This window comes from Schistocerca piceifrons, chromosome 4 (genome assembly GCF_021461385.2).
Source record: "Schistocerca piceifrons isolate TAMUIC-IGC-003096 chromosome 4, iqSchPice1.1, whole genome shotgun sequence".
Classification (NCBI taxonomy): Eukaryota; Metazoa; Arthropoda; class Insecta; order Orthoptera; family Acrididae; genus Schistocerca; species Schistocerca piceifrons.
In genome coordinates, this window is record NC_060141.1 from 281,398,395 (window position 1) to 281,417,979 (window position 19,585).

The 19,585-nt window shown below is 41.4% G+C and overlaps 1 protein-coding gene across 1 annotated transcript in view; it reads left to right on the plus strand.

Annotated features, from left to right (window-relative positions):
* LOC124795797 (nephrin-like) overlaps positions 1-19,585 on the plus strand; it is a gene marked incomplete at its 3' end in the record, with an annotated part of 432,232 nt that overhangs the window by 364,309 nt on the left and 48,338 nt on the right. Inside the window, exon 9 of the mRNA XM_047259877.1 lies at positions 8,052-8,211. Coding sequence (XP_047115833.1) covers positions 8,052-8,211 — 160 coding nt within the window. The remainder of the gene's footprint in view (positions 1-8,051; positions 8,212-19,585) is intronic.

Consider the following 19,585-nt stretch of genomic DNA (forward strand, 5'->3'; position numbering starts at 1 on the left):
ATTTTCTGCCGAAAGAACCCTCGTTTCTTCCAAAAATTCATTTATCTAATTTTCATTAGAACTGTGAACAGAAATATCTACACAAAAAATTGCTATAACACTGTTCATGCGGTATCAATGTCCACTATGGCATCTGCAAAATGTAGCGGCATTATGTCTTTGTCGATGTCCTTCTCAGTTTTCGCAGGCTTACATTCACTATTACCATTGTTACATTTTTCACATTCATGTCCACGTTTTTACGTAACATACTCGCTGCTTCACCCAGTACTTACCCAAGCTGCCCCATAAGGTCTCCAGATGAAGCTAGCACATTCAACGTTGACAGTTTACAAATTTTACTCGTCCGTTTTCCGCATCGTAAAGAAATGGAGTTTTGGAACTCAGGGTCATCTGTCCAGTTAAATAATCTTTACACAGGAATACTCTTATTTTACCTTTCCACAATTACACCGACTGTACACACACTCCCTCATATCTGCGAAATATTCTCTTTAAAATAATGCCCATTCACCTTCATGATCATTATGACTCATGATTAACACATTTAACACATTCCCAAATTATACATCATCCTATTAGCCATAATGTCGTAAATTCTAATACTAGCAATACAAAGACAAGAATTCTGGTAAAAGGTAAAAATGTAAATTATTTAAACGTGGAATCCGTCGTAGGGTAGCGTAAGTTCAGTAGTACCGATCACAATACTTGGAGAACTATCGCTAAAATCTTACAATTTGACCTCTCCTCCCAGCGAGTAAAACGTATCGTGCATCATGGGCTCTGTGAAATCACTGATGTATATAATTAGGCGTAGGCGCTGTATCACCTCTAATCAGTCGTACTTCACTACAACTTATATTGCGCGATTATCATATTCTCCTCGTCACGTTTTTTTCCCTTAAAACGTTCGAAGTTCTTCCATAATGAGACACTGAACTTTTATCAATAGTCCTCTGTACTGGTTCCATCACGTATCTCAGCTGATTCATTGCTGTCACGGAGGCTGGCGTTCCCGGGACCGGGAGAGATTTAGCGATGGCTTAATTGACTATGGACTCATCTCGATTATGTGCTCTATCTGAGCGCCGTATTGCATCGTTTTTGTCAGATGTTGTCTCTGTATGAAATCTTATGGGATATAACTGCTAAGGTCATCAGTCACTAAGCATACACACTACTTAACCTAAATTATTCTAAGGACAAACACACACACTCATGCCCAAGGGAGGACTCGAACCTCCTTCGGGACCAGCCGTACAGTCCATGACTGCAGCGCCTTAGACGTTGTCTGAGGAATAGAAAAAACATCTTAACATAAGACACGTTGCAACTGTGCATTACCTTTTGAGATACTGGTCTGGTTTTGACTCAACTAGAGTTGTATCACGGATTTCGCCTGCTTAACTATAGGAAAGAATTACACACACATTTACAGAAGGAGTGCGCCACCAAATAAAAAGGAAGACAATTTCTCTACGTACGGCTCACGCATTGTCTGGATGTCAGTCCACCTATCTACGATCTTATATTCCTGGAGCAGTCTCAAATTTATAACGTCCATAACAACATCTCTTCAACCAAATTACACGTACACTCGACTACTCTATACACACCCGTCTACTAGCGGATGCTTGTAATTTAAGTGGAGCTACTCACAGAGGTCCAGGGTGAGATCTAATGCGTTACTGCGGAGCCGATTTACGCTGGAAAACAATTACTTCCAATTTTGGCCACCAGTTGCAAATCTGAATAACAAACATTTCCACAGGTAATGGAATGGGACGTGGGCATAAAACGTCAAGTGTGATAAGACGTATAGAAACGTTCTCATACCTAATCGACTGGGAATGCGACATGGGCAGCAATGGTCAACAGTGAGAAAGGCATAATGTTGGCTTTATTATTAATCGCAGCTTACACATCTTGCTCAATATGAGCACCAAAAACGTGGATGAGATTGTGTACAGTACCAGAATTTGCACCTGCTGGCCTGAATCTAACTTTCTTTTTTCTCAGCGTATATCGGTTCCGCATTAGCCCACTAGCATGTCTACTAAGTTCCGCTGCCATACAATAACTGCGGCCCACACTGGACTTCTTTACGTAGATGCACTTTAAATATAAAAGCACGTTGTTTACATTGACTTACAGTTTTTCGGTGTGTATAACCTTCCATAGTTCAATTAAGCACTTTCCCGGCAATGTGTGAATGTGTGGCATAGTGCCCTCTTCGTCCACAGGCCCAACAAACTACATCCTAGCTCTCAGAACACGTAATGAAATGATCTGGCAGCTTACCGTGACAAGAAAACGTCACCAACTTGGGTCACATTTTAAGGAGAAGAAAGCACGAAGCACACTTTCAAGATAACAGCCTCAGTGACCGATCGATCGCGAAAATTCGGGCCATTGTTGTGAATGTATACAGTTTTGTTCTTCTGAGAGTAGTTTGTCACTTGCTCCGCTGCATTACAGCCCCCTAATGCCCAAGCGCGAAGTACTGTGCAGTGTTGTGACAACTAGGGCCATCTTATTCGCGGGATGTTGAAGAGTAGAGAAGAGGAGTTGGGTGTACCTGCACAATGTATTTTGAAATTTTGTTCGAGAACAAGTTACACTACGTGAAACATAGTAAATACTATGAGGATGTAATACGTCAACCTCGCGCACATATACGTTCAGTATTATTTTAGTAGTACTCTCGTACTGATATTCTACAGCTATACAAAAGCCTGAAAATCAAAACATACAAAACTAGTACACTGAAAACTATTATTAAATAAAATTAAGGATTTTCGATTCAGAATTTAACCATGCCAAGCACATTTAAGAGTAGAGCGTCACTTTCAAATGTACTTTACTTTTAACAGTGCTAGCTTCAAAATCCAAAGAAAATAATCCACATCTACGATGTTAATAGTTAAATGGCGCTACACAGCTTCTTCAAAGACATTCTAAGATCTTTCATTTATTTACGCCTCATTTGTGGATCGTAACCAAAATATGTTCAAAGACAAGAGATCTTTGGCCCTTGCCACAGTTTAGAAATCTCGCACTATGACATAATGAACAAAGCAAGTTAATAATATGGATAGAGTAAGTCACAAATCATAACTCACAAACCTCCCACTCACTTCAATGTGAGTACTGGGCGATCGGGCATTAGGAAGCTGCACTGAGGTGGACGGAGGGACACGTACCAGCTACACGCGAAACTTTAGAAGGAGGACTTCCAGAATGTCATAATTGCTCACTGTCCGAATTATGGCCCAAATTTTCGCGCGGGATTAATTTCTGTGACTTTGCTTTTTTCTCCTTAAAATGTGAGGTTCAGTTGGTGCGAACACTTCACAGGTGCCATGGGTTCGGCTCGCACCCCCTTCCTGTATTCATATACGTCTTTGTTCCGAACGTATTGCCTATGCCTTATTTCTTGAAGGAAGGAGAAAGAGGAGGGATGACTAATGACGATAAAAGGAAATAAGCCATCCGCAGAAAGTAAAATTCGCATAAGATGCTACTGACAACGGCGTTCAAGTCATTGGTAGCAATTGCGCTGATCCACCTACCGCGACCAGAGGAACGCCTAGGTTCTGGCACGAGCGCTTCCGGAAGAGTAGACAGACGTTCTAACTGTCGTCAGTTTGGCGTAGTTGATCTTCCACAAAGGCATTGCGGATTTAATTACATGGAATTCGCGAACCAATCGACAAAACGCCGGCAGCCAACGGATACTCTACATTTAACACCGACGAACTAGATACATTGCAGAAGATAAGGGTACATCCTCGTCCAATGGGCGCAGTCGGGCGTCAAATTTCAGTCGTTAACTTTGGCGTAATATCCGGGCTACGCTACTAAATGAAGTCGTAGTTACGTATTATACCTGCAAAGTTCCTCATTCTTCAAACAAACACGCGAATCACGGGGTTCACTCCTATGTTATCATCAGACTGTAGCTTAGCACAGGTTTCATTCAAATGCCACAAGGAAGTCACGTGAGTCCTTTTTAGTACACTACTGGCCATTAAAATTGCTACATAACGAAGATGTGCTACAGATGCGAAATTTAATCGACAGGAAGAAGACGCAGTGATATGCAAATGATTAGCTTTTCAGAGCATTCACACAATGTTGGCGCCGGTGGCGACACCTACAACGTGCTGACATGAGGAAAGTTTCCAACCGATTTCTCATACATAAACAGCAGTTGACCGGCTATGCCTGGCGAAACGTAGTTGTGATGCCTCGTGTAAGGCGGACAAATGCGTACTATCACGTTTCCGACTTTGATAAAAGTCGGATTGTAGCCTATCGCGATTGCTATTTATCGTATTGCGACATTGCTGCTCACGTTGGTCGAGTTCCAAGGACTGTTAGCAGAATATGGAATCGGTGGGTTCAGGAGGGTAATACTGAACGCCGTGCTGGCTCCCAACGGCCTCGTATCACGAGGAGTGGAGATGACAGGCATCTTATTCGCATAGCTGTAAAGGATCGTACAGCCACGTTTCGATCCCTGAGTCAACAGATGGGGACGTTTGCAAGACCACAACCATCTGCACGAACGGCTCGACGACGTTTGCAGCAGCATGGACTATCAGCTCGGAGACCATGGCTGCGGTTATCCTTGACGCTTTATCATAGACAGGAGCGCCTGCGATGGTTTTCTCAACGACGAAACCAGGGCACGAATGGCAAAACGTCATATTTTTCGGATGAATCCAGGTTCTTTTTACAGCATCATGATGGTCGCATCTGCGTTTGGCGACATCGCGGTGAACGCACATTCGAAGCGTGTATTCGTCATTGCCATACTGGTGTATCACCTGGCGTGATTGTATGGGGTGCCATTGGTTACACGTCTCGGTTACCTGTTGTTCACATTGACGGCACTTTGAACAGTGGACGTAACATTTGAGATGTGTTACGGCCCGTTGCTCTACCCTTCATTCGATCCCTGCGAAACCCTACATTTCAGCAGGATAATGCACGACCGCATGTTGCAGGTCCTGTACGGGCCTTTCTGGATACAAAAAATGTTCGGCTGCTGCCCTGGCCAGCACGTTCTCCAGATATCTGACCAATTGAAAACGTCTGGTCACTGGTGGCCGAGCAGCTGGCTCGTCACAATACGGCAGTCACTACTCTTGATGAACTGTGGAATCGTGTTGAATCTGCATGGGCAGCTGTACCTGTACACGCCATCCAAGCTCTGTTTGACTCAATGCCCAGGCGTATCAAGGCCGTTATTACGGCCAGAGGTGGTTGTTCTGGGTACTGATTTCTCAGGATCTATGCACCCAAATTGCGTGAAAATGTAATCACATGTCAGTTCTAGTATAATATATTTGTTCAATGAATACCCGTTTATCATCTGCATTTCTTCTTGGTGTAGCAATTTTAATGGCCAGTAGTGTAGGTAGAATGTTAAAAATGCTTTGGCAATTTGAACACAGGCCGCAGTTCCGGCATAGAGAGAGATACTATTCTGAGACACTGGTGACGGTCCCGAGTTAAAAAAAATGTTCATTGTAGTCCAGTGGTAGACCAAGGGTTGTCACTACTGCGCGAGTAAGGTTAGTGATGCCAGCAAACCAGGCGGGCTGCTGTTTCCAGAGCTTACTGCTGACAAAGAGTTTCAGGTTTTTTTATCTATCCAGCATACAGAGCTGTGTTATCATGACGAAGATGTATGTAAGTACACATAGTGCCGCGGCAGCGTCCTCAAAATTGTGTAGAGAATGGATGATGGAGGAATGTGCTCTCCATAGACAAATACCGCTGGAGTTAGCAAACTGATGTTAGTCGCATGATTAGCTGAAGCTGAATAAGTGGAAACAGCGTGCCAACAGACCAGATGCTGTCGAGGTTTAGGTGGGAGGGGAATGAGTCAGTCTGAATGAGTGCAATATGCTACAAATCTTCGTCTGCATATTCTGGACAGCGTAGTTCCGGTTCACGGCTTTATGATGACGGTGACTTACGTTACTTTACTTTCTCTTTTGAAAAAAAATCGTCTTTTGTGCCGATATCTGTACAATTTTCATTATCTCTGCCTTGTTCGGTACTGGCTATCATCTTCATAGTAGATAAAATTATACATCAGCTCGACAAAAGTAAAACTCTGCTAATACGGCAGGGCCAGTTATAAAATGTCACGGATAGCCCCAATAGTTGTTTCAGTGAATTTCTTTGTACCAAGTTATCACACTCGAAATTTGATAACTTATACACATTTAATCTCAACACCAAATAACTACCACAAGCTCAGTCAGAAAACGACCTATCAATGTCGCGGTCGTGTTCGAATTATTCGTGATTACAAAAATATCTTCCCCGGATTTTCTGGAAAACGGTGGCACCAATGAGGCCACAGCAGCATCAGGGATAAGCAAAGACCTACCCAAAGATGTCTTTTACCTTCCTTCATCCTTAAAACGATTCACTTCTCCACACGAAACTCAGTTTTCAGCTCCAACCTTGTGTAGTGTGTATTAAACCAGGACCTAGAAACGACGGAGAGGCTTCGTCCCGCCGTAGCTCTCAGTGGTTCAGAACCCCGTAACAGGCCACAGCCGTCCACTCACCTCACCGCCGCGCCACCCCGAACCCAGGGTTGTTGTGCGGTTGAGAACCTCCCCCCTCCCCCCCCCCCCGCCCGCCACCCCTTCCGGTAACGCCTCATTCCAGCCGAGTGTAACCCCAAATGTTGGCGAGGTAAAGTAATTATGGAGTAAGCGTACGTGTACGTGGAAACAGTGTATGCGTAGCAATCGCCGACACTATCTAACTGAAGCAAAATAAGGGGAACCAGCCCGCATTCGCCGAGGTTGATGGAAAACCGCTTTGAAAACCATCCACAGGCTGGTCGGCACTCCATACCTCGACACTAATCAACCATGCGGATTCGTGTCGAGGACTGGCACGCCTTCCCCCTCGGGAAGCAGCATGTTAGACAGCGCGGCTACTCGGACGAGCTAGCTCCAACCTTAGTTACGTCCTTTAGTAGATTCTGACGTGTTTCCTGGGTAGTTGCTTGCTCAGGGACAGCCATTTTGCCAAGGACTTTCCCCATAAGCGTTTAGTACACCCAAAATAAAAAGGAAAGGACAAACACAACAGACAGGTCCAAAATAAACAACTGCTGCTGACACTCACTTGAAACCTTGTTCTGAACACCATTGGACGTCCGTTATTTGAGCTTGTTGGGAGCGTCGTAGAGTGGTCAGACCACCCCCTGTACCTTTTAGCGTAGGGGCGCGAGTTTTATGCTGGTTAGATCGCTTAGGCGCCTGTAGACATTTTTGAACAGAGTGCCCCACCTTCTTCCACCTCTGGCACTGTGATTTTGTACTGAAACATCGAATGAAGCCCGCAGCATCAAACTCATACCACACAATATAGGTCCCGTTGTTGCAGAGCTTGTGGTAGCTGTTTGATGTTAAGATAACAGGTGTTCGTTTTACAACACTTCGATTGTTTGCATCTGCTGCAGTGAAATTTCATTGAAACAATCATTGTGATAATTCATCATGTATATACTAGATTTTGCCATGTTTGGCAGAGATTTATTTTTGACCAACTGATGTACATTAGGCCGGCCGAAGTGGCCGTGCGGTTCAAGGCGCTGCAGTCTCGAACCGCAAGACCGCTACGGTCGCAGGTTCGAATCCTGCCTCGGGCATGGATGTTTGTGATGTCCTTAGGTTAGTTAGGTTTAACTAGTTCTAAGTTCTAGGGGACTAATGACCTCAGCAGTTAAGTCCCATAGTGCTCAGAGCCATTTTTTTGATGTACATTATTATCTTCTATGAAGATGGTAGTCGGTCCCGAAACCGGTAGATGATAAACAAAATTCTGCAGCTGTTGGCATAAAAAATGATTTCTTCCAAATATTTATCGGCTCTAGATAATCACCTGAAGAAATTTTTATGTGTATTTCGACTTTGTTCTTATCCATCTGAATATTGTAACAGTAGAGCGCATAACATATATGCTTTTAACAGCGTATTTGAACGCCGTGCCGCTGTTTTTTGTGACAGGGCCAGCTACTGTATAACAACGCTAGCGGCGGGACCTTGGTCAGCAACCAGAGCCTGGTTCTGCAGGCCGTCAACCGGGAGCGCACCGGCTTCTACACGTGCGTCGCTAGCAACCAGGAGGGCGACGGCGAGAGCAACCCCGTCTACCTGGACGTCAAATGTATGTACCTCTATGTCACCTGCTCATTTACAACCAAACAGAACTATCAGGGAGTACTAGAACGCCACGTACCTACCGTTCTTCAAGTTATAGATTTAATGATTAGCCCATAAAGAAGATAGTCACCGCCTGGAGACATCACAGTGCTACCTTGTAATACCATCTGTAACCTTCAGGATGACTCCGGTTCGTCGATGAAGAAAGTCCGCAAGTTTCTCTAGGTACGCCTAATCCAATTGAAGTTAGTCACTGGCGGTTAGGTCCCGTACGGCTACCAAATTCCGGGTATGTTGGTGTCTGCGTTTCATCCGCTGCTTCTGATGGAGAGTGATATTAAGAGTGGGCAATTTAGCGACAGCGATAAAGTGTGACTGCGTGGCTGAGTCTTCATAAAATCTGGCAATTGTCTCTGCGGCCATGTGAACTCTTCTGTCGTCTGCGTCATATTCATCGTGGAAATGCAGAAGAAAGGCCAATACTTTGTCACCGAAAATGTTGTGACAAATATCCTAGTTCATGGTCACGGTAACTTTAATGACACGAACAACACCCCCAAACTTCACAGAACAACCTCTGGCATGAAATCGTCCTTCACTACTTGAGGTTAAGAGCTGCTATGGTGACTCATCAGACGACGCTGACCGCATCAATTCTGCTTCTGTTCAATTTGTGACTTGCCCCGTCCATTGAAAACTGGCAGCTTTACGTACCATTATGACCAATGGATTTTTGTGAGGTACCTGACTTAAAATTTACATTAAACCCTATGAGATTCCATGTATACACTCGGAAACTGGCTGAGAACGAACTTCATTTACCGACAGGGGCATACCGTGTCGTGTTTGAAACGGACTATCAGTGACAAATTTTGACCCTCTTCTTCTGGTCTCTGTTGGAAGTAATTTTGTTACGACCACAATTTTTGCATCGTACTACATGGCTTCGAATGGCGCGCTAGTTCTTATAGCCTCGATATCGAACTTTATTCACTGTGTGGTAATGGGCATGTTCATGTCTTTCCGTAACGGCTATTTGTCACTCATCACCCAGCGCCAAATGCATATAATCGTCCTACACATACCGCTTATTTCACTGGCATGACTCACATCAGTGGCAGGGTGACCCCTTGTACCAATGCTACACTATCTACAGTGCTCCTAAGCGGCCAGAGTGCTCATTTAAGGTGGTCACTAATGTTTTGTCCTCTCAGCTTACATCTGTACATAGCTTCTCCGTTAACATTAAATTACGTTAAATGTAAATGTCGTGTGACTAGGGCCTCCCATCGGGTAGACAGTTCGCCGGTTGCAAGTATTTCGAATTGTCGCCAATTCGGCGACTTGATAGTCAATGGGGATGAGTGGATGATGATTAGGACAACGCAACACCCAGTCCGTGAGCGGAAAAAATCTCCGAACCAGCCGGGAAACGTACCCGGGCCCTTACTATTGACATTCTGTCGCACTGACCACTCAACTACAGGGCGCAGACTTAAATTACGTTAAAGAATCTAGAAGTTCTGTTACCAGTACTGCAAGTCATGAGTGAACGTTTGCTACTGTGGTACGATAATTCGAACATCCAAACACCATTTTTATTAAAATCGTTAACTGTATATTATCTTCCATAATCAAGTAACAGCTGTATTACGTGGGAATAAGGTTCTTCCAGCGTCGTTCTTTGAGATTTGTTTATTTACAAAGACTGAGAATAATGATTACTGACAGTTTTATAAGATGTCACAGATGTAATCACTCCTTCAATGCTATCTAAAAGATGAGACTACAGAGGCTGAAGATCGTCCGTGCTTCTACCACGAAACTCAATCTTTGACGGGTCATTTCTGAAGATAAATCTTTTCATATTCTCTGTGATATTTTGCAAGTAAAATATAACAAACATCTTTTACCACAAGCCAATTCCTTGTTTGTGTAGTTCTACATTCCGGTTCACCCAATTTAATGTGGATTCATGTATACGCTGTTTCGTTTTTCATCATACACAAACAACTACGACACTAGATTTCCTCAATATTCTGTTAACGAATCGAACCTTTTCATTTTCTCTACCTGTAGGTGAGCTTACGTAACTATATATTTCGGTCTATTGCTCTCCCCAGCTACTTACAGTAAACGGCTGTTACCGATAGCGTCTTATTAATCGTTAAATAAAAGGCTGTTTAACCTTTAAGTTTCGTGAATTACATGATTTACTCAACCTCTTCATTGACAGCTATACAGTATTTGGTATCTGATAAGATAACAGTACGTCTGTAGTACAGCATTCTATGGTAGTTAAACATGGACTGTGGGAAAACCGGAACAGAAGAGAATCGAAGCATTTGAGATATATCGCTATAGACGAATGTTGAAAATTAGGTGTACTGACAAGGTAAGGAATGAGGAGGTCCAGTGCAGAATCGGAGAGGGAAGGAACATGTGGAATACACTGATAAGGAGAAAGGACAGGATGATAGGACATCTGTTAAGATATGAGGGAATGACTTCCATGGTCCTATAGGGAGCTGTAGAGGGCAAAAACTGTAGAGGAAGAAAGAGATTAGAATGCATCCAGCAAATGATTGAGGACGTAGGTTGCAAGTGCTACTCTGAGAAGAAGAGGTCAGCACAGGAGAGGAATTCGTAGCGGGCCGCATCAAACCAGTCAGAAGACTGATGACAAGAAAAAAAAAGGATAACCATATAGCATCCCGAGGATGAAGCAGCGTGTCGTTGTATGAGATCTACCTATTACGCTAAATGGCACCCGAAATATTTTTGATACTATTACGGTTATGCGTTACTCTAACCATTCTGATATCATCAGTGAGCGATTGGGATGTGCGTTGCCTTACTAAAAGAACAAGTCTCCCTCCAGCATGAACGGGGAACCGTGTTTTCAGGCAGCTTACTTCACCTCAATGGATCTCCGAGGTACTCATACCTTGCCATTGCACCATTTACTGTGGATTGCGGTGCTATGGATACTGGCTCTTCACCAACATTTAAAGTCGAGCTATTTTTTAAAACTGATTCGTCTGTCTGTTGTTACTATTTGTGATGTTCGACTGCGAACACTATAAGGAAGAACTGGGTTGTTTTGAAAATTAGCGTTATGTAAACACAATTAATAATTTTTTTATTCTTGTATTAACCCACACATGTTTAGACACCTATGTGTCATCTTCTATGGGTGAAATTTTTATTTCTGTAAAGTACAATATCAAATTTATAATAATTTATCTATTCTAGGCCAAAGAATTACAGTATATGCATTTTGCTTTGTTTTGTTTAGACGGTCACCTTAAAACTACATCGCTTTTTATGCCTTTTTTAGACAACATGTCACGATGACGAAGGGCGTAAAATCCGACGTATAATAATGCACTTCATTTTACGATGTAATTTTAAGGTGAGCGTCTAAACAAAACAAAGCAAAATGCACATATTGTAATTCTTAGGTTCACAATAGATAAATTATTATACATTTGATATTGTACTTTAAAGAAATAAAATTTTTTCCCACAGAAGATGACACATAGGTGTCGAAACATGTCTGGCTAAATATAAAAATGAAAATATTAATTAATTAATTGTGTTTCCATAAGGTTAATTTTCAAAACAACGCAATTTTAAATCGCAAAAATGTAAAAGCATCAAGAGGAGCTTCAAACCTTAATAAAATGTATGTATAATGAAGACTTGCCGCCAAGTGTATTGGAGATTGGAGTCTGAGAATTTCTCTGAATCGAGGTGAAAGATGTGACGTGGAGGAGGGTGAAGGGAATGAAGTGAACTTCTCTAGACAACTATATACGCAAGAGATACCTATTTTTATCCAATGTGTTTTGCAGTTGAGCAGGAAACGAGTTACATCTTACAACTGATAGAGCTTCATTTTCTTGTGATTTATAGTCAATAATGTACTTCTGTATTCAACAAACATTAGAATGATCTCGATGTATATCCCAAATAATCAAAACAGTAGCAATGTTTGCATTCATGCCGGAAGCGATTGTAGACGAGGAGATTGTGCCGGAAATGACTGAGAGTTAAATTCATCGAAACGTCGATAGTTAAACTGAGGAAATGTGGTAGACAAATATTTAATCCACGCAATTAAAGGTTATTACAAAATGAAAATTACGTTGTTACTGGGTAAGGGTAGCAAACGTCGTGTCTTGCAAACGAGTTCAATCGATTGAAAATAAAATTATGTGGTATTGAATCAGGACATCTACCATACCACGTCTCTTGTTTTGTGAGAGACGCAAAACGGAGGAACTGTAATGAGAGCGAACACTATTGAATGTAGGTTCGAGACCAATAAATCGTATCAATCATCACGTGAAATATATGTATTCTACACTTAGTTGATGAATTATCTTCACTTTGACTCAAGACATGCAAATATGACTACCTTACGAATCAGAGTGCCATTACACAAGACGTAATTAAAAGTAATATTTGTTTCCTAGCATGCCGTCACTGTAAACTTCCATTTGTGAGCTACGGTACCGGTTATCTCTAATTGATACTTAAAATACTATCGCATTTCGTATGATGTCCTCTTTCCTCGGTGTCACTTAAAACTCCTTAAAATCACATTCAGTTCTAACAACATGCGTTACATTACCACATACAACGCATTTAGTGTACTGGATCAGAATACCGACTCCGTTTACAACTCTGCCCACAACAGATTCTGTAACTTTCGTAAAGATGAAATTAAATACCTTCTACTTACCAATGTTCCTACAGCTTTTCAGTTCTAGCTACCTGCGGGAAGCGTGTTGAGTGCAGGACGTATTAATTTTTCCCTGTTATCGATGAATCTAAAATTACGGTGCGGCGGCCAGCGTGTCCTCGGCCACAGTGACTACTTCACGAAGTGGTCAGACCCTTCAAACATTCAGCCCTAAAGAGAGGTCCGGCACGCAAGCAACGAGGGCGCTCTAAAGGAGCGCAGAGCCCCGTTGAAAATAAACATGGTTCAACAACCGTCGGTAAACAACCGGGGGCGTCGCTAACCTCTCATTCCTATCCTATGCTGTTTGTAGTCGAACTTCAACAGTAATTTACGTCCAGAAAATCGCTCCTTTGTTAAATAAGCGAAATACTTCAAACTTGGAGGATGTATTTTGCTGTTTTCCCGTTCCCAACTGGTGTTTTATCTCGCCGAGGAAGTGCTTTTGTCTGCACAGCTCGACGAAAATATCAGAGTGGTCATACAATGCCGGCCCGACTAGAGCAGTGGTCTTTCTAGGAATGACAACTGATGAAAATGATGATGACGAGGATTGTGATTTTAGTGCACTAAGACAGTGATTTGGCGACCAGAAATGTCCTGTCAGGGATCCATTGCTCGAAAGAAACGAAACATTTCTACACATGTTAGTGTAGTTATCTTTTAGATTACGCTGGGAATATGAGAATTGTATACGTTTATGCAACTTCTTTTGAAAAAGGCTATAGACAAAAATTCATTTTTCACTATCTATAAGTACTAAAAGAAAATCCCACAGTATACGACGAAAATCTACGTAATTCCTTTGCAAATATATTGAATCATCTAATGTTTCCCACGTAACGCACAAAGGACAATCACATGTTTATGGGAACCGGAATAATATGAAGTCAAAATCTTCTTGATTTTCAGGCTGCGTCATGTTTCTTCTAAAATGATCGACGTTTCGTCCCCTCTGCTGGCATCTTCCTCAGGATCTTGTGGTGTCCACTACTGCTAGAACACTGACAGAGACGAGTGTCGCGTGCTTATAAAGGTGGAGTTTTCTGGCGTTTGTGCTGGAGAAGTGATAGAATTAACCAATACTATCAGTTCTCCAGCACTAACGCCTGAAAACTCCCCCTTTATAAGGACGCGACACTCGTCTCTAACAGTGTTCTAGCATTAGTGGAAACCGGAAGAACCTGAGGAAAATTCCAGCAGAGGGGTCGAAACGTCGATCATTTTGGAAGAAACATGACGTGGCCTAATAACCCAGAAGATTTTAACTTCAGTGACAACGGCCATTAAAGCCTGCATACTTACATATATTCATTTCAGAGGCTGGAAAAAAAATCAAACAAAAGTAACTGAAGACGAAGTGTAACTGACACCAGTATGTTATTAAATATTTGTTTGTGAACGGATGAAGAAAATACGTTTACTTTGGTGAAGTAGGAAATATGTTTTAAAAGATGAGCACATAAATGTCTGATTTACAGAATCTTGGCGGCACCACATTGTTACTGAGTTTACTTTGTTCATGCTGAACAGTGAACAAAGGAGTACTGAAAATGTCTTGTAGAGGTGATTCAGGACTTACGTTCCAAATGCTTAATAGCTGCTACACTGATCTCTGAAACACGTTGTACCAGTGACATAGCAAGATAACGAGATGGCAACGATCTACAAACAACTGCAAGGTCACTAGATGGTAACAGTTTGATGGAAAACTGCTGTCTCGGGCTGTTCTTCGAGTGGATGAAACCTGTCGCTGTGACTGGAGCATTGAATGTGGGGTTGGGGGGAGAGGAGGGAATGGATGCCCATCCAGAGAAAGCTACTTATTAGTTACGATGTATGTTTTAAAGGACGGCTGTCACTCGTCCTCTTCCCCTCCCCTCAACACCCCCTCCATGGACGGAAGGGGGACCTGAAAATAATAAAGCAACCGTGGAATGAGATTATGGCGGGAAGTACCGGGTCCCATGCTACAAACCAGTAGAACATAAGATTTATTTCTTGTTTTGATCAGTGTTACTTCAGGCAACACGTAGGACGCTTTTTCCAAAAAGATATCATTTATAATTTTTTAACAGTTGTTTCAGCATTTTGACTGTAAATTGTTATGTATTTCATACAGTCACGATTCAGGCTTTACAGCCATTCTCAAGTGCAAGACAAAATGTCACAAAATGTCCGACCTGCCTAAATGATACGTTATCGTCGAAATATCGTACATCCCGTTCAGAAACCAGTCGTCATAAATTTTTGTGACGTTTCATATTGCACTTGCAGTTGAGAACGGGTATAAGCCGAAATCATGATTGTGGGAAATAAATGAATAGTAATTTATAATAAAATCGCGGAAATTTCTTTACAAAAACTGAGCATGATTGTGGTCCTCCAAGGAGGGGGAATCTCATGAATGAAGTCGGCCTTTATTTCTCGTGAGGTAGAAAAATTTCAGCATAATGGCTTATATTTACATTTTATTCCTCGTTCGTCCCTGCCAGATTGGATAATTATTTTAACAGCCGCATAATAACTCAGGCAAGTGGATTCATATCAACTCTTAATTATTACTAACTTACATATCACAATTTATGTGCCTCCACAGCTATATATATATATATATATATATATATATATATATATATATATATATATTGGAGTATCTGATGGGGAAATTAATGAAAAGTTACATCAATGAGTACATATCGTGAAACAGAATTCCTTCAAGTTTTGTTTAATGTTAGTAGGCGTCAACGTGAGATCCATTTGTTGCCCTGCACACGTCGAGACGTTATTCCACTTCTCGCCACGTATTCGCTAACATTTCAGGTGTAACTGATCCAACCGCCGCGACGATTCTATCCCATAAATGACTGATATCCCTCATCTTCTCAATACACATAACATTGTTTTATGTGGCCCCAAAAGAAAAAGTCAAATAACGTTACGTCTGGGCGTCGTGTAGTACACATTCTTTCTGGGTTGCTCTGCAATGCACTGCGCGCACGCCTGGAATGAACTGAGGAAACAGAGGGGAAGAATACCACTGGTGCCGTCTCAAGGTCAAGCAGACCTGCCAACTGCAAGGGAGCCAAACTTCGTGAGTTGATGAATCAAACACCACAAACTACAATAGCGCAAGTCACTTTCTAGAGATTCTAGGGCACATTAAAACTATGGAGTCCTTTTTCAAACACCCTAAACTAAATTAATTTTTCAATATTATTTTAAGCCGATGACTATTTTCTGCATTTGAATACTTTTATTTTCTGTCAAAATTATTTCATGCTCCAAGATTGATTATATTTTGCCACCATTTGTAGGACCCAGGTACGTAAGCATGCTTCTCAACTTTCTCTGTCCCGTTCATTCGTGGCATTGATTGCTTCTGTCGCGTGGTGTCGCTTATTAATTAGCCTGTGCGCGCTGGAATTTCCGGTCCATTACTCGCCCTCATGCGCTCAGTATTTCACAGGCTCTGCCTGTGTTTCTTCCCGCTACGTGACTACTGAGTTTCACATTCTGGTATATTACTCAGTATCGCCCTAATTACACTTTTCAACGTCTTTCGGTTAGTCTGTTCCGCTGCATCTATTTTCCTCCCAACCTGTCATTATTGGCTATTAATCTTCTATTTTTATTTTAGGCCTCCTGTTTTATCGTGCTTTTTATGTGAGCTGTTTCTCTGCCTGCATGCCACAGTACACTACTGCCAATTGAATCTGTTCCCGATTACCCTGCTCTGGTTTGTATGTGAAATAATTGTGAGTACTCCTATCGGTTATTTACTGTATCATTTTCTAACTTGGAATACAGGCAATATTGTTCATTTTATCTCCGACGTTTCTGCTGAGTTGCATACCTGAGGACGCAGCCGTAAGATGCGAAATCTATCGTTTCAATAATTTATCATATAACAGCTGTTGCTGTTCTTCGTTCACCAAGATAAAAACCTTTTCTGAGATCGTACTGCTGTAAACTAAAAAGCATTGGGCGAAAACAGAAAATATTAGCTCGTAAGTTTTGGAACCATATATGTGAACAAGACAAGACTCTAAATGATGACAGATGGCATACAAGTCCTTTTACCTTACACTGCAAGACCAAATACAGTAGGTACAGTTAACACAAATATCAAAAACATGCTAAAATGTCAGAGAAAGCTACAGCGAAACAACAGACACTATTATGATCTTGATGTGGCATGACGAAAGAGATGTATGTATGTATTTTATGTGGCATACACCCGAAATTAATCATCTTTGAATATATTCGATGAAACTAATTTGGAAAAAATTCAAACAGAAATGTATAAAGTATTACAACGAGCCAGTGGGTGTAGTGAGCAACTATTACACATTACTTACGTTAGACGTGTGAACTCATGCTATTCATTTTCGTAACGGAAACAGTGCCTCAGCCTACGAATTTAACCTCATGTATCACCAAGAAAGGAATCATCAGGAGCTCATCGATAATTCAAAGATAATATATTTAAGTTTCGAGAAAAGCAATTTCCAGGTGCTCTTTGATATTCAATAAAATAAAGATGGCCTGCAACAAGCAACAATAGAAGGTGAATTGAGCTGCGTTAATGCTGTAAGACATATGATGATGGGATGTGTGCCGTTCCTTATTCCGAAATACAGTGTTAATCGGAACTTCACCGACAATATTTGGGAGACTGTTCAGGCATATTTTTGAGTATTTTGGTATGAGGAAACCGCGGTCTCCAGTAGCTCGTTAGAAAGTAATAACGCAATTATCATCTTCCGGTTTTTTACCGCAGTTACCTTTGTTTCTGCGAAAATATTTTCAGAATAGGAAAGACTTTAGTATCACACTGAGGTGACAAAAGTCATGGCAGATGGCAGATGGCAGTAGGATCGCGTACACGAAGTATAAAATGAGTGCAAAATGACAATGCAATGGAGCTGTCATTTGTACTCACATCATTCACGCGACTTTCATTGCGAAATGATAGATGCGTAAGACATTCCACTTCGGAAATCTTCAGAGACTTCAGCCTCCCGAGACCCATGGCGTCGGAGTGTGCCGAGATACGGATTTCCAGGCAGTACCTGTCACCACTAAACGACTGAGAGCAGTCGCGTTTGCTTATAGTTATTAGTGCTAACACACAAGCAACAGTGGATTAAATAACCGCAGATATCAATGTGGGACTTCTCCTTGGCTCGTGACCATATCGGTTGGACCGTAGGCGACTGGCCTCATCAGATCAGTCACGAATTCAGTTCGTAAGAGTTGATGGTAGGGTTCCAGTGTGGCTCCATATCGTGAGGGTTTATTTACATGGAATTAAATGGGTCATCTGACCCAACTGAACCGATCATTGGCAGTAAATGGTTACGTTCGGCAACTTGGGTGACGTTTCACCAGGCCACAATTGTTCGCTACAGGTTTGAAGAACATTCTGGACAGTTCGAGAGAATGATTTAGCCACCCAAATCATCCGACATGAATCCCTTCGAAAATTTATGTGACAGATTAGATTACATTAGATTAGGTTAGATTAGCACTTGTTCCATGATCATGAATACGACACTTCGTAATGATGTGGAACGTGTCAGGTTAATAAAAGGTGTTTATACAAGATATTACATTACACAAAATATTACATGACACTTTTTTTTAGTTTTTTTGTGGTGATTGGGGAATTACCAACTTATAATATCCAAAAATTCATCTAATGAGTAGAAGGAGCTGCCATTAAGAAATTCTTTTCATTTCCTTTTAAATGCTGTATGGCTATTTGTCAGACTTTTGATGCTATTAGGTAAGTGACCAAAGACTTTGGTGGCAGTATAATTTACCTCCTTCTGAGCCAAAGTTAGATTTAACCTTGAGTAGTGAAAATCATCCTTTCTCCTAGTGTTGTAGCCATGTACACTGCTATTACTTTTGAATTTGTTCGGATTGTTAATAACAAATTTCATAAGTGAATATATATATATATATATATATATATATATATATATATATATATATATATATATATTGTGAGGCTACAGTGAAGACCTCTAGCTCTTTAAATAAGTGTCTGCAGGATGATCTTGGATGAACTCCAGCAATTGTTCTGATTAGACGCTTTTGTACAATGAACACTCTTTTACTCAATCATGAGTTACCCCAGAATATGATGCCATAGGAAAGCAGAGAATGAAAATAGGCATCGTAAGCTAATTTACTCAGATGTATATCGCCAAAATTTGCAATGATCCTAATAGCATATGTAGCTGAACTCAAACGTTTCAGCAGATCCTCAGTGTGTTTTTTCCAGTTCAACCCTTAATCAATGCATACACCTAGAAATTTTGAAAATTCTACCTTAGCTACCGATTTCTAATCGAAGCCAATATTTATCAATGGTGTCATTGCATTTACTGTGTGGAACTATATATAATGTGTTTTGTCAAAGTTTAATGAGAGCCCATTTGCAGAGAACCAATTAATGATTTCCTGAAAAACATCGTTTACAATTTCACCAGTTAATTCTTGTCTTATGGTGTGACAGCTATACTTGTATCATTGGCAAAAAGTACCAGCTTTGCATCTTTGTGAATACAGAATGGCAAGTTATTAATATATATTAAGAACAGCAGAGGACCCAAGA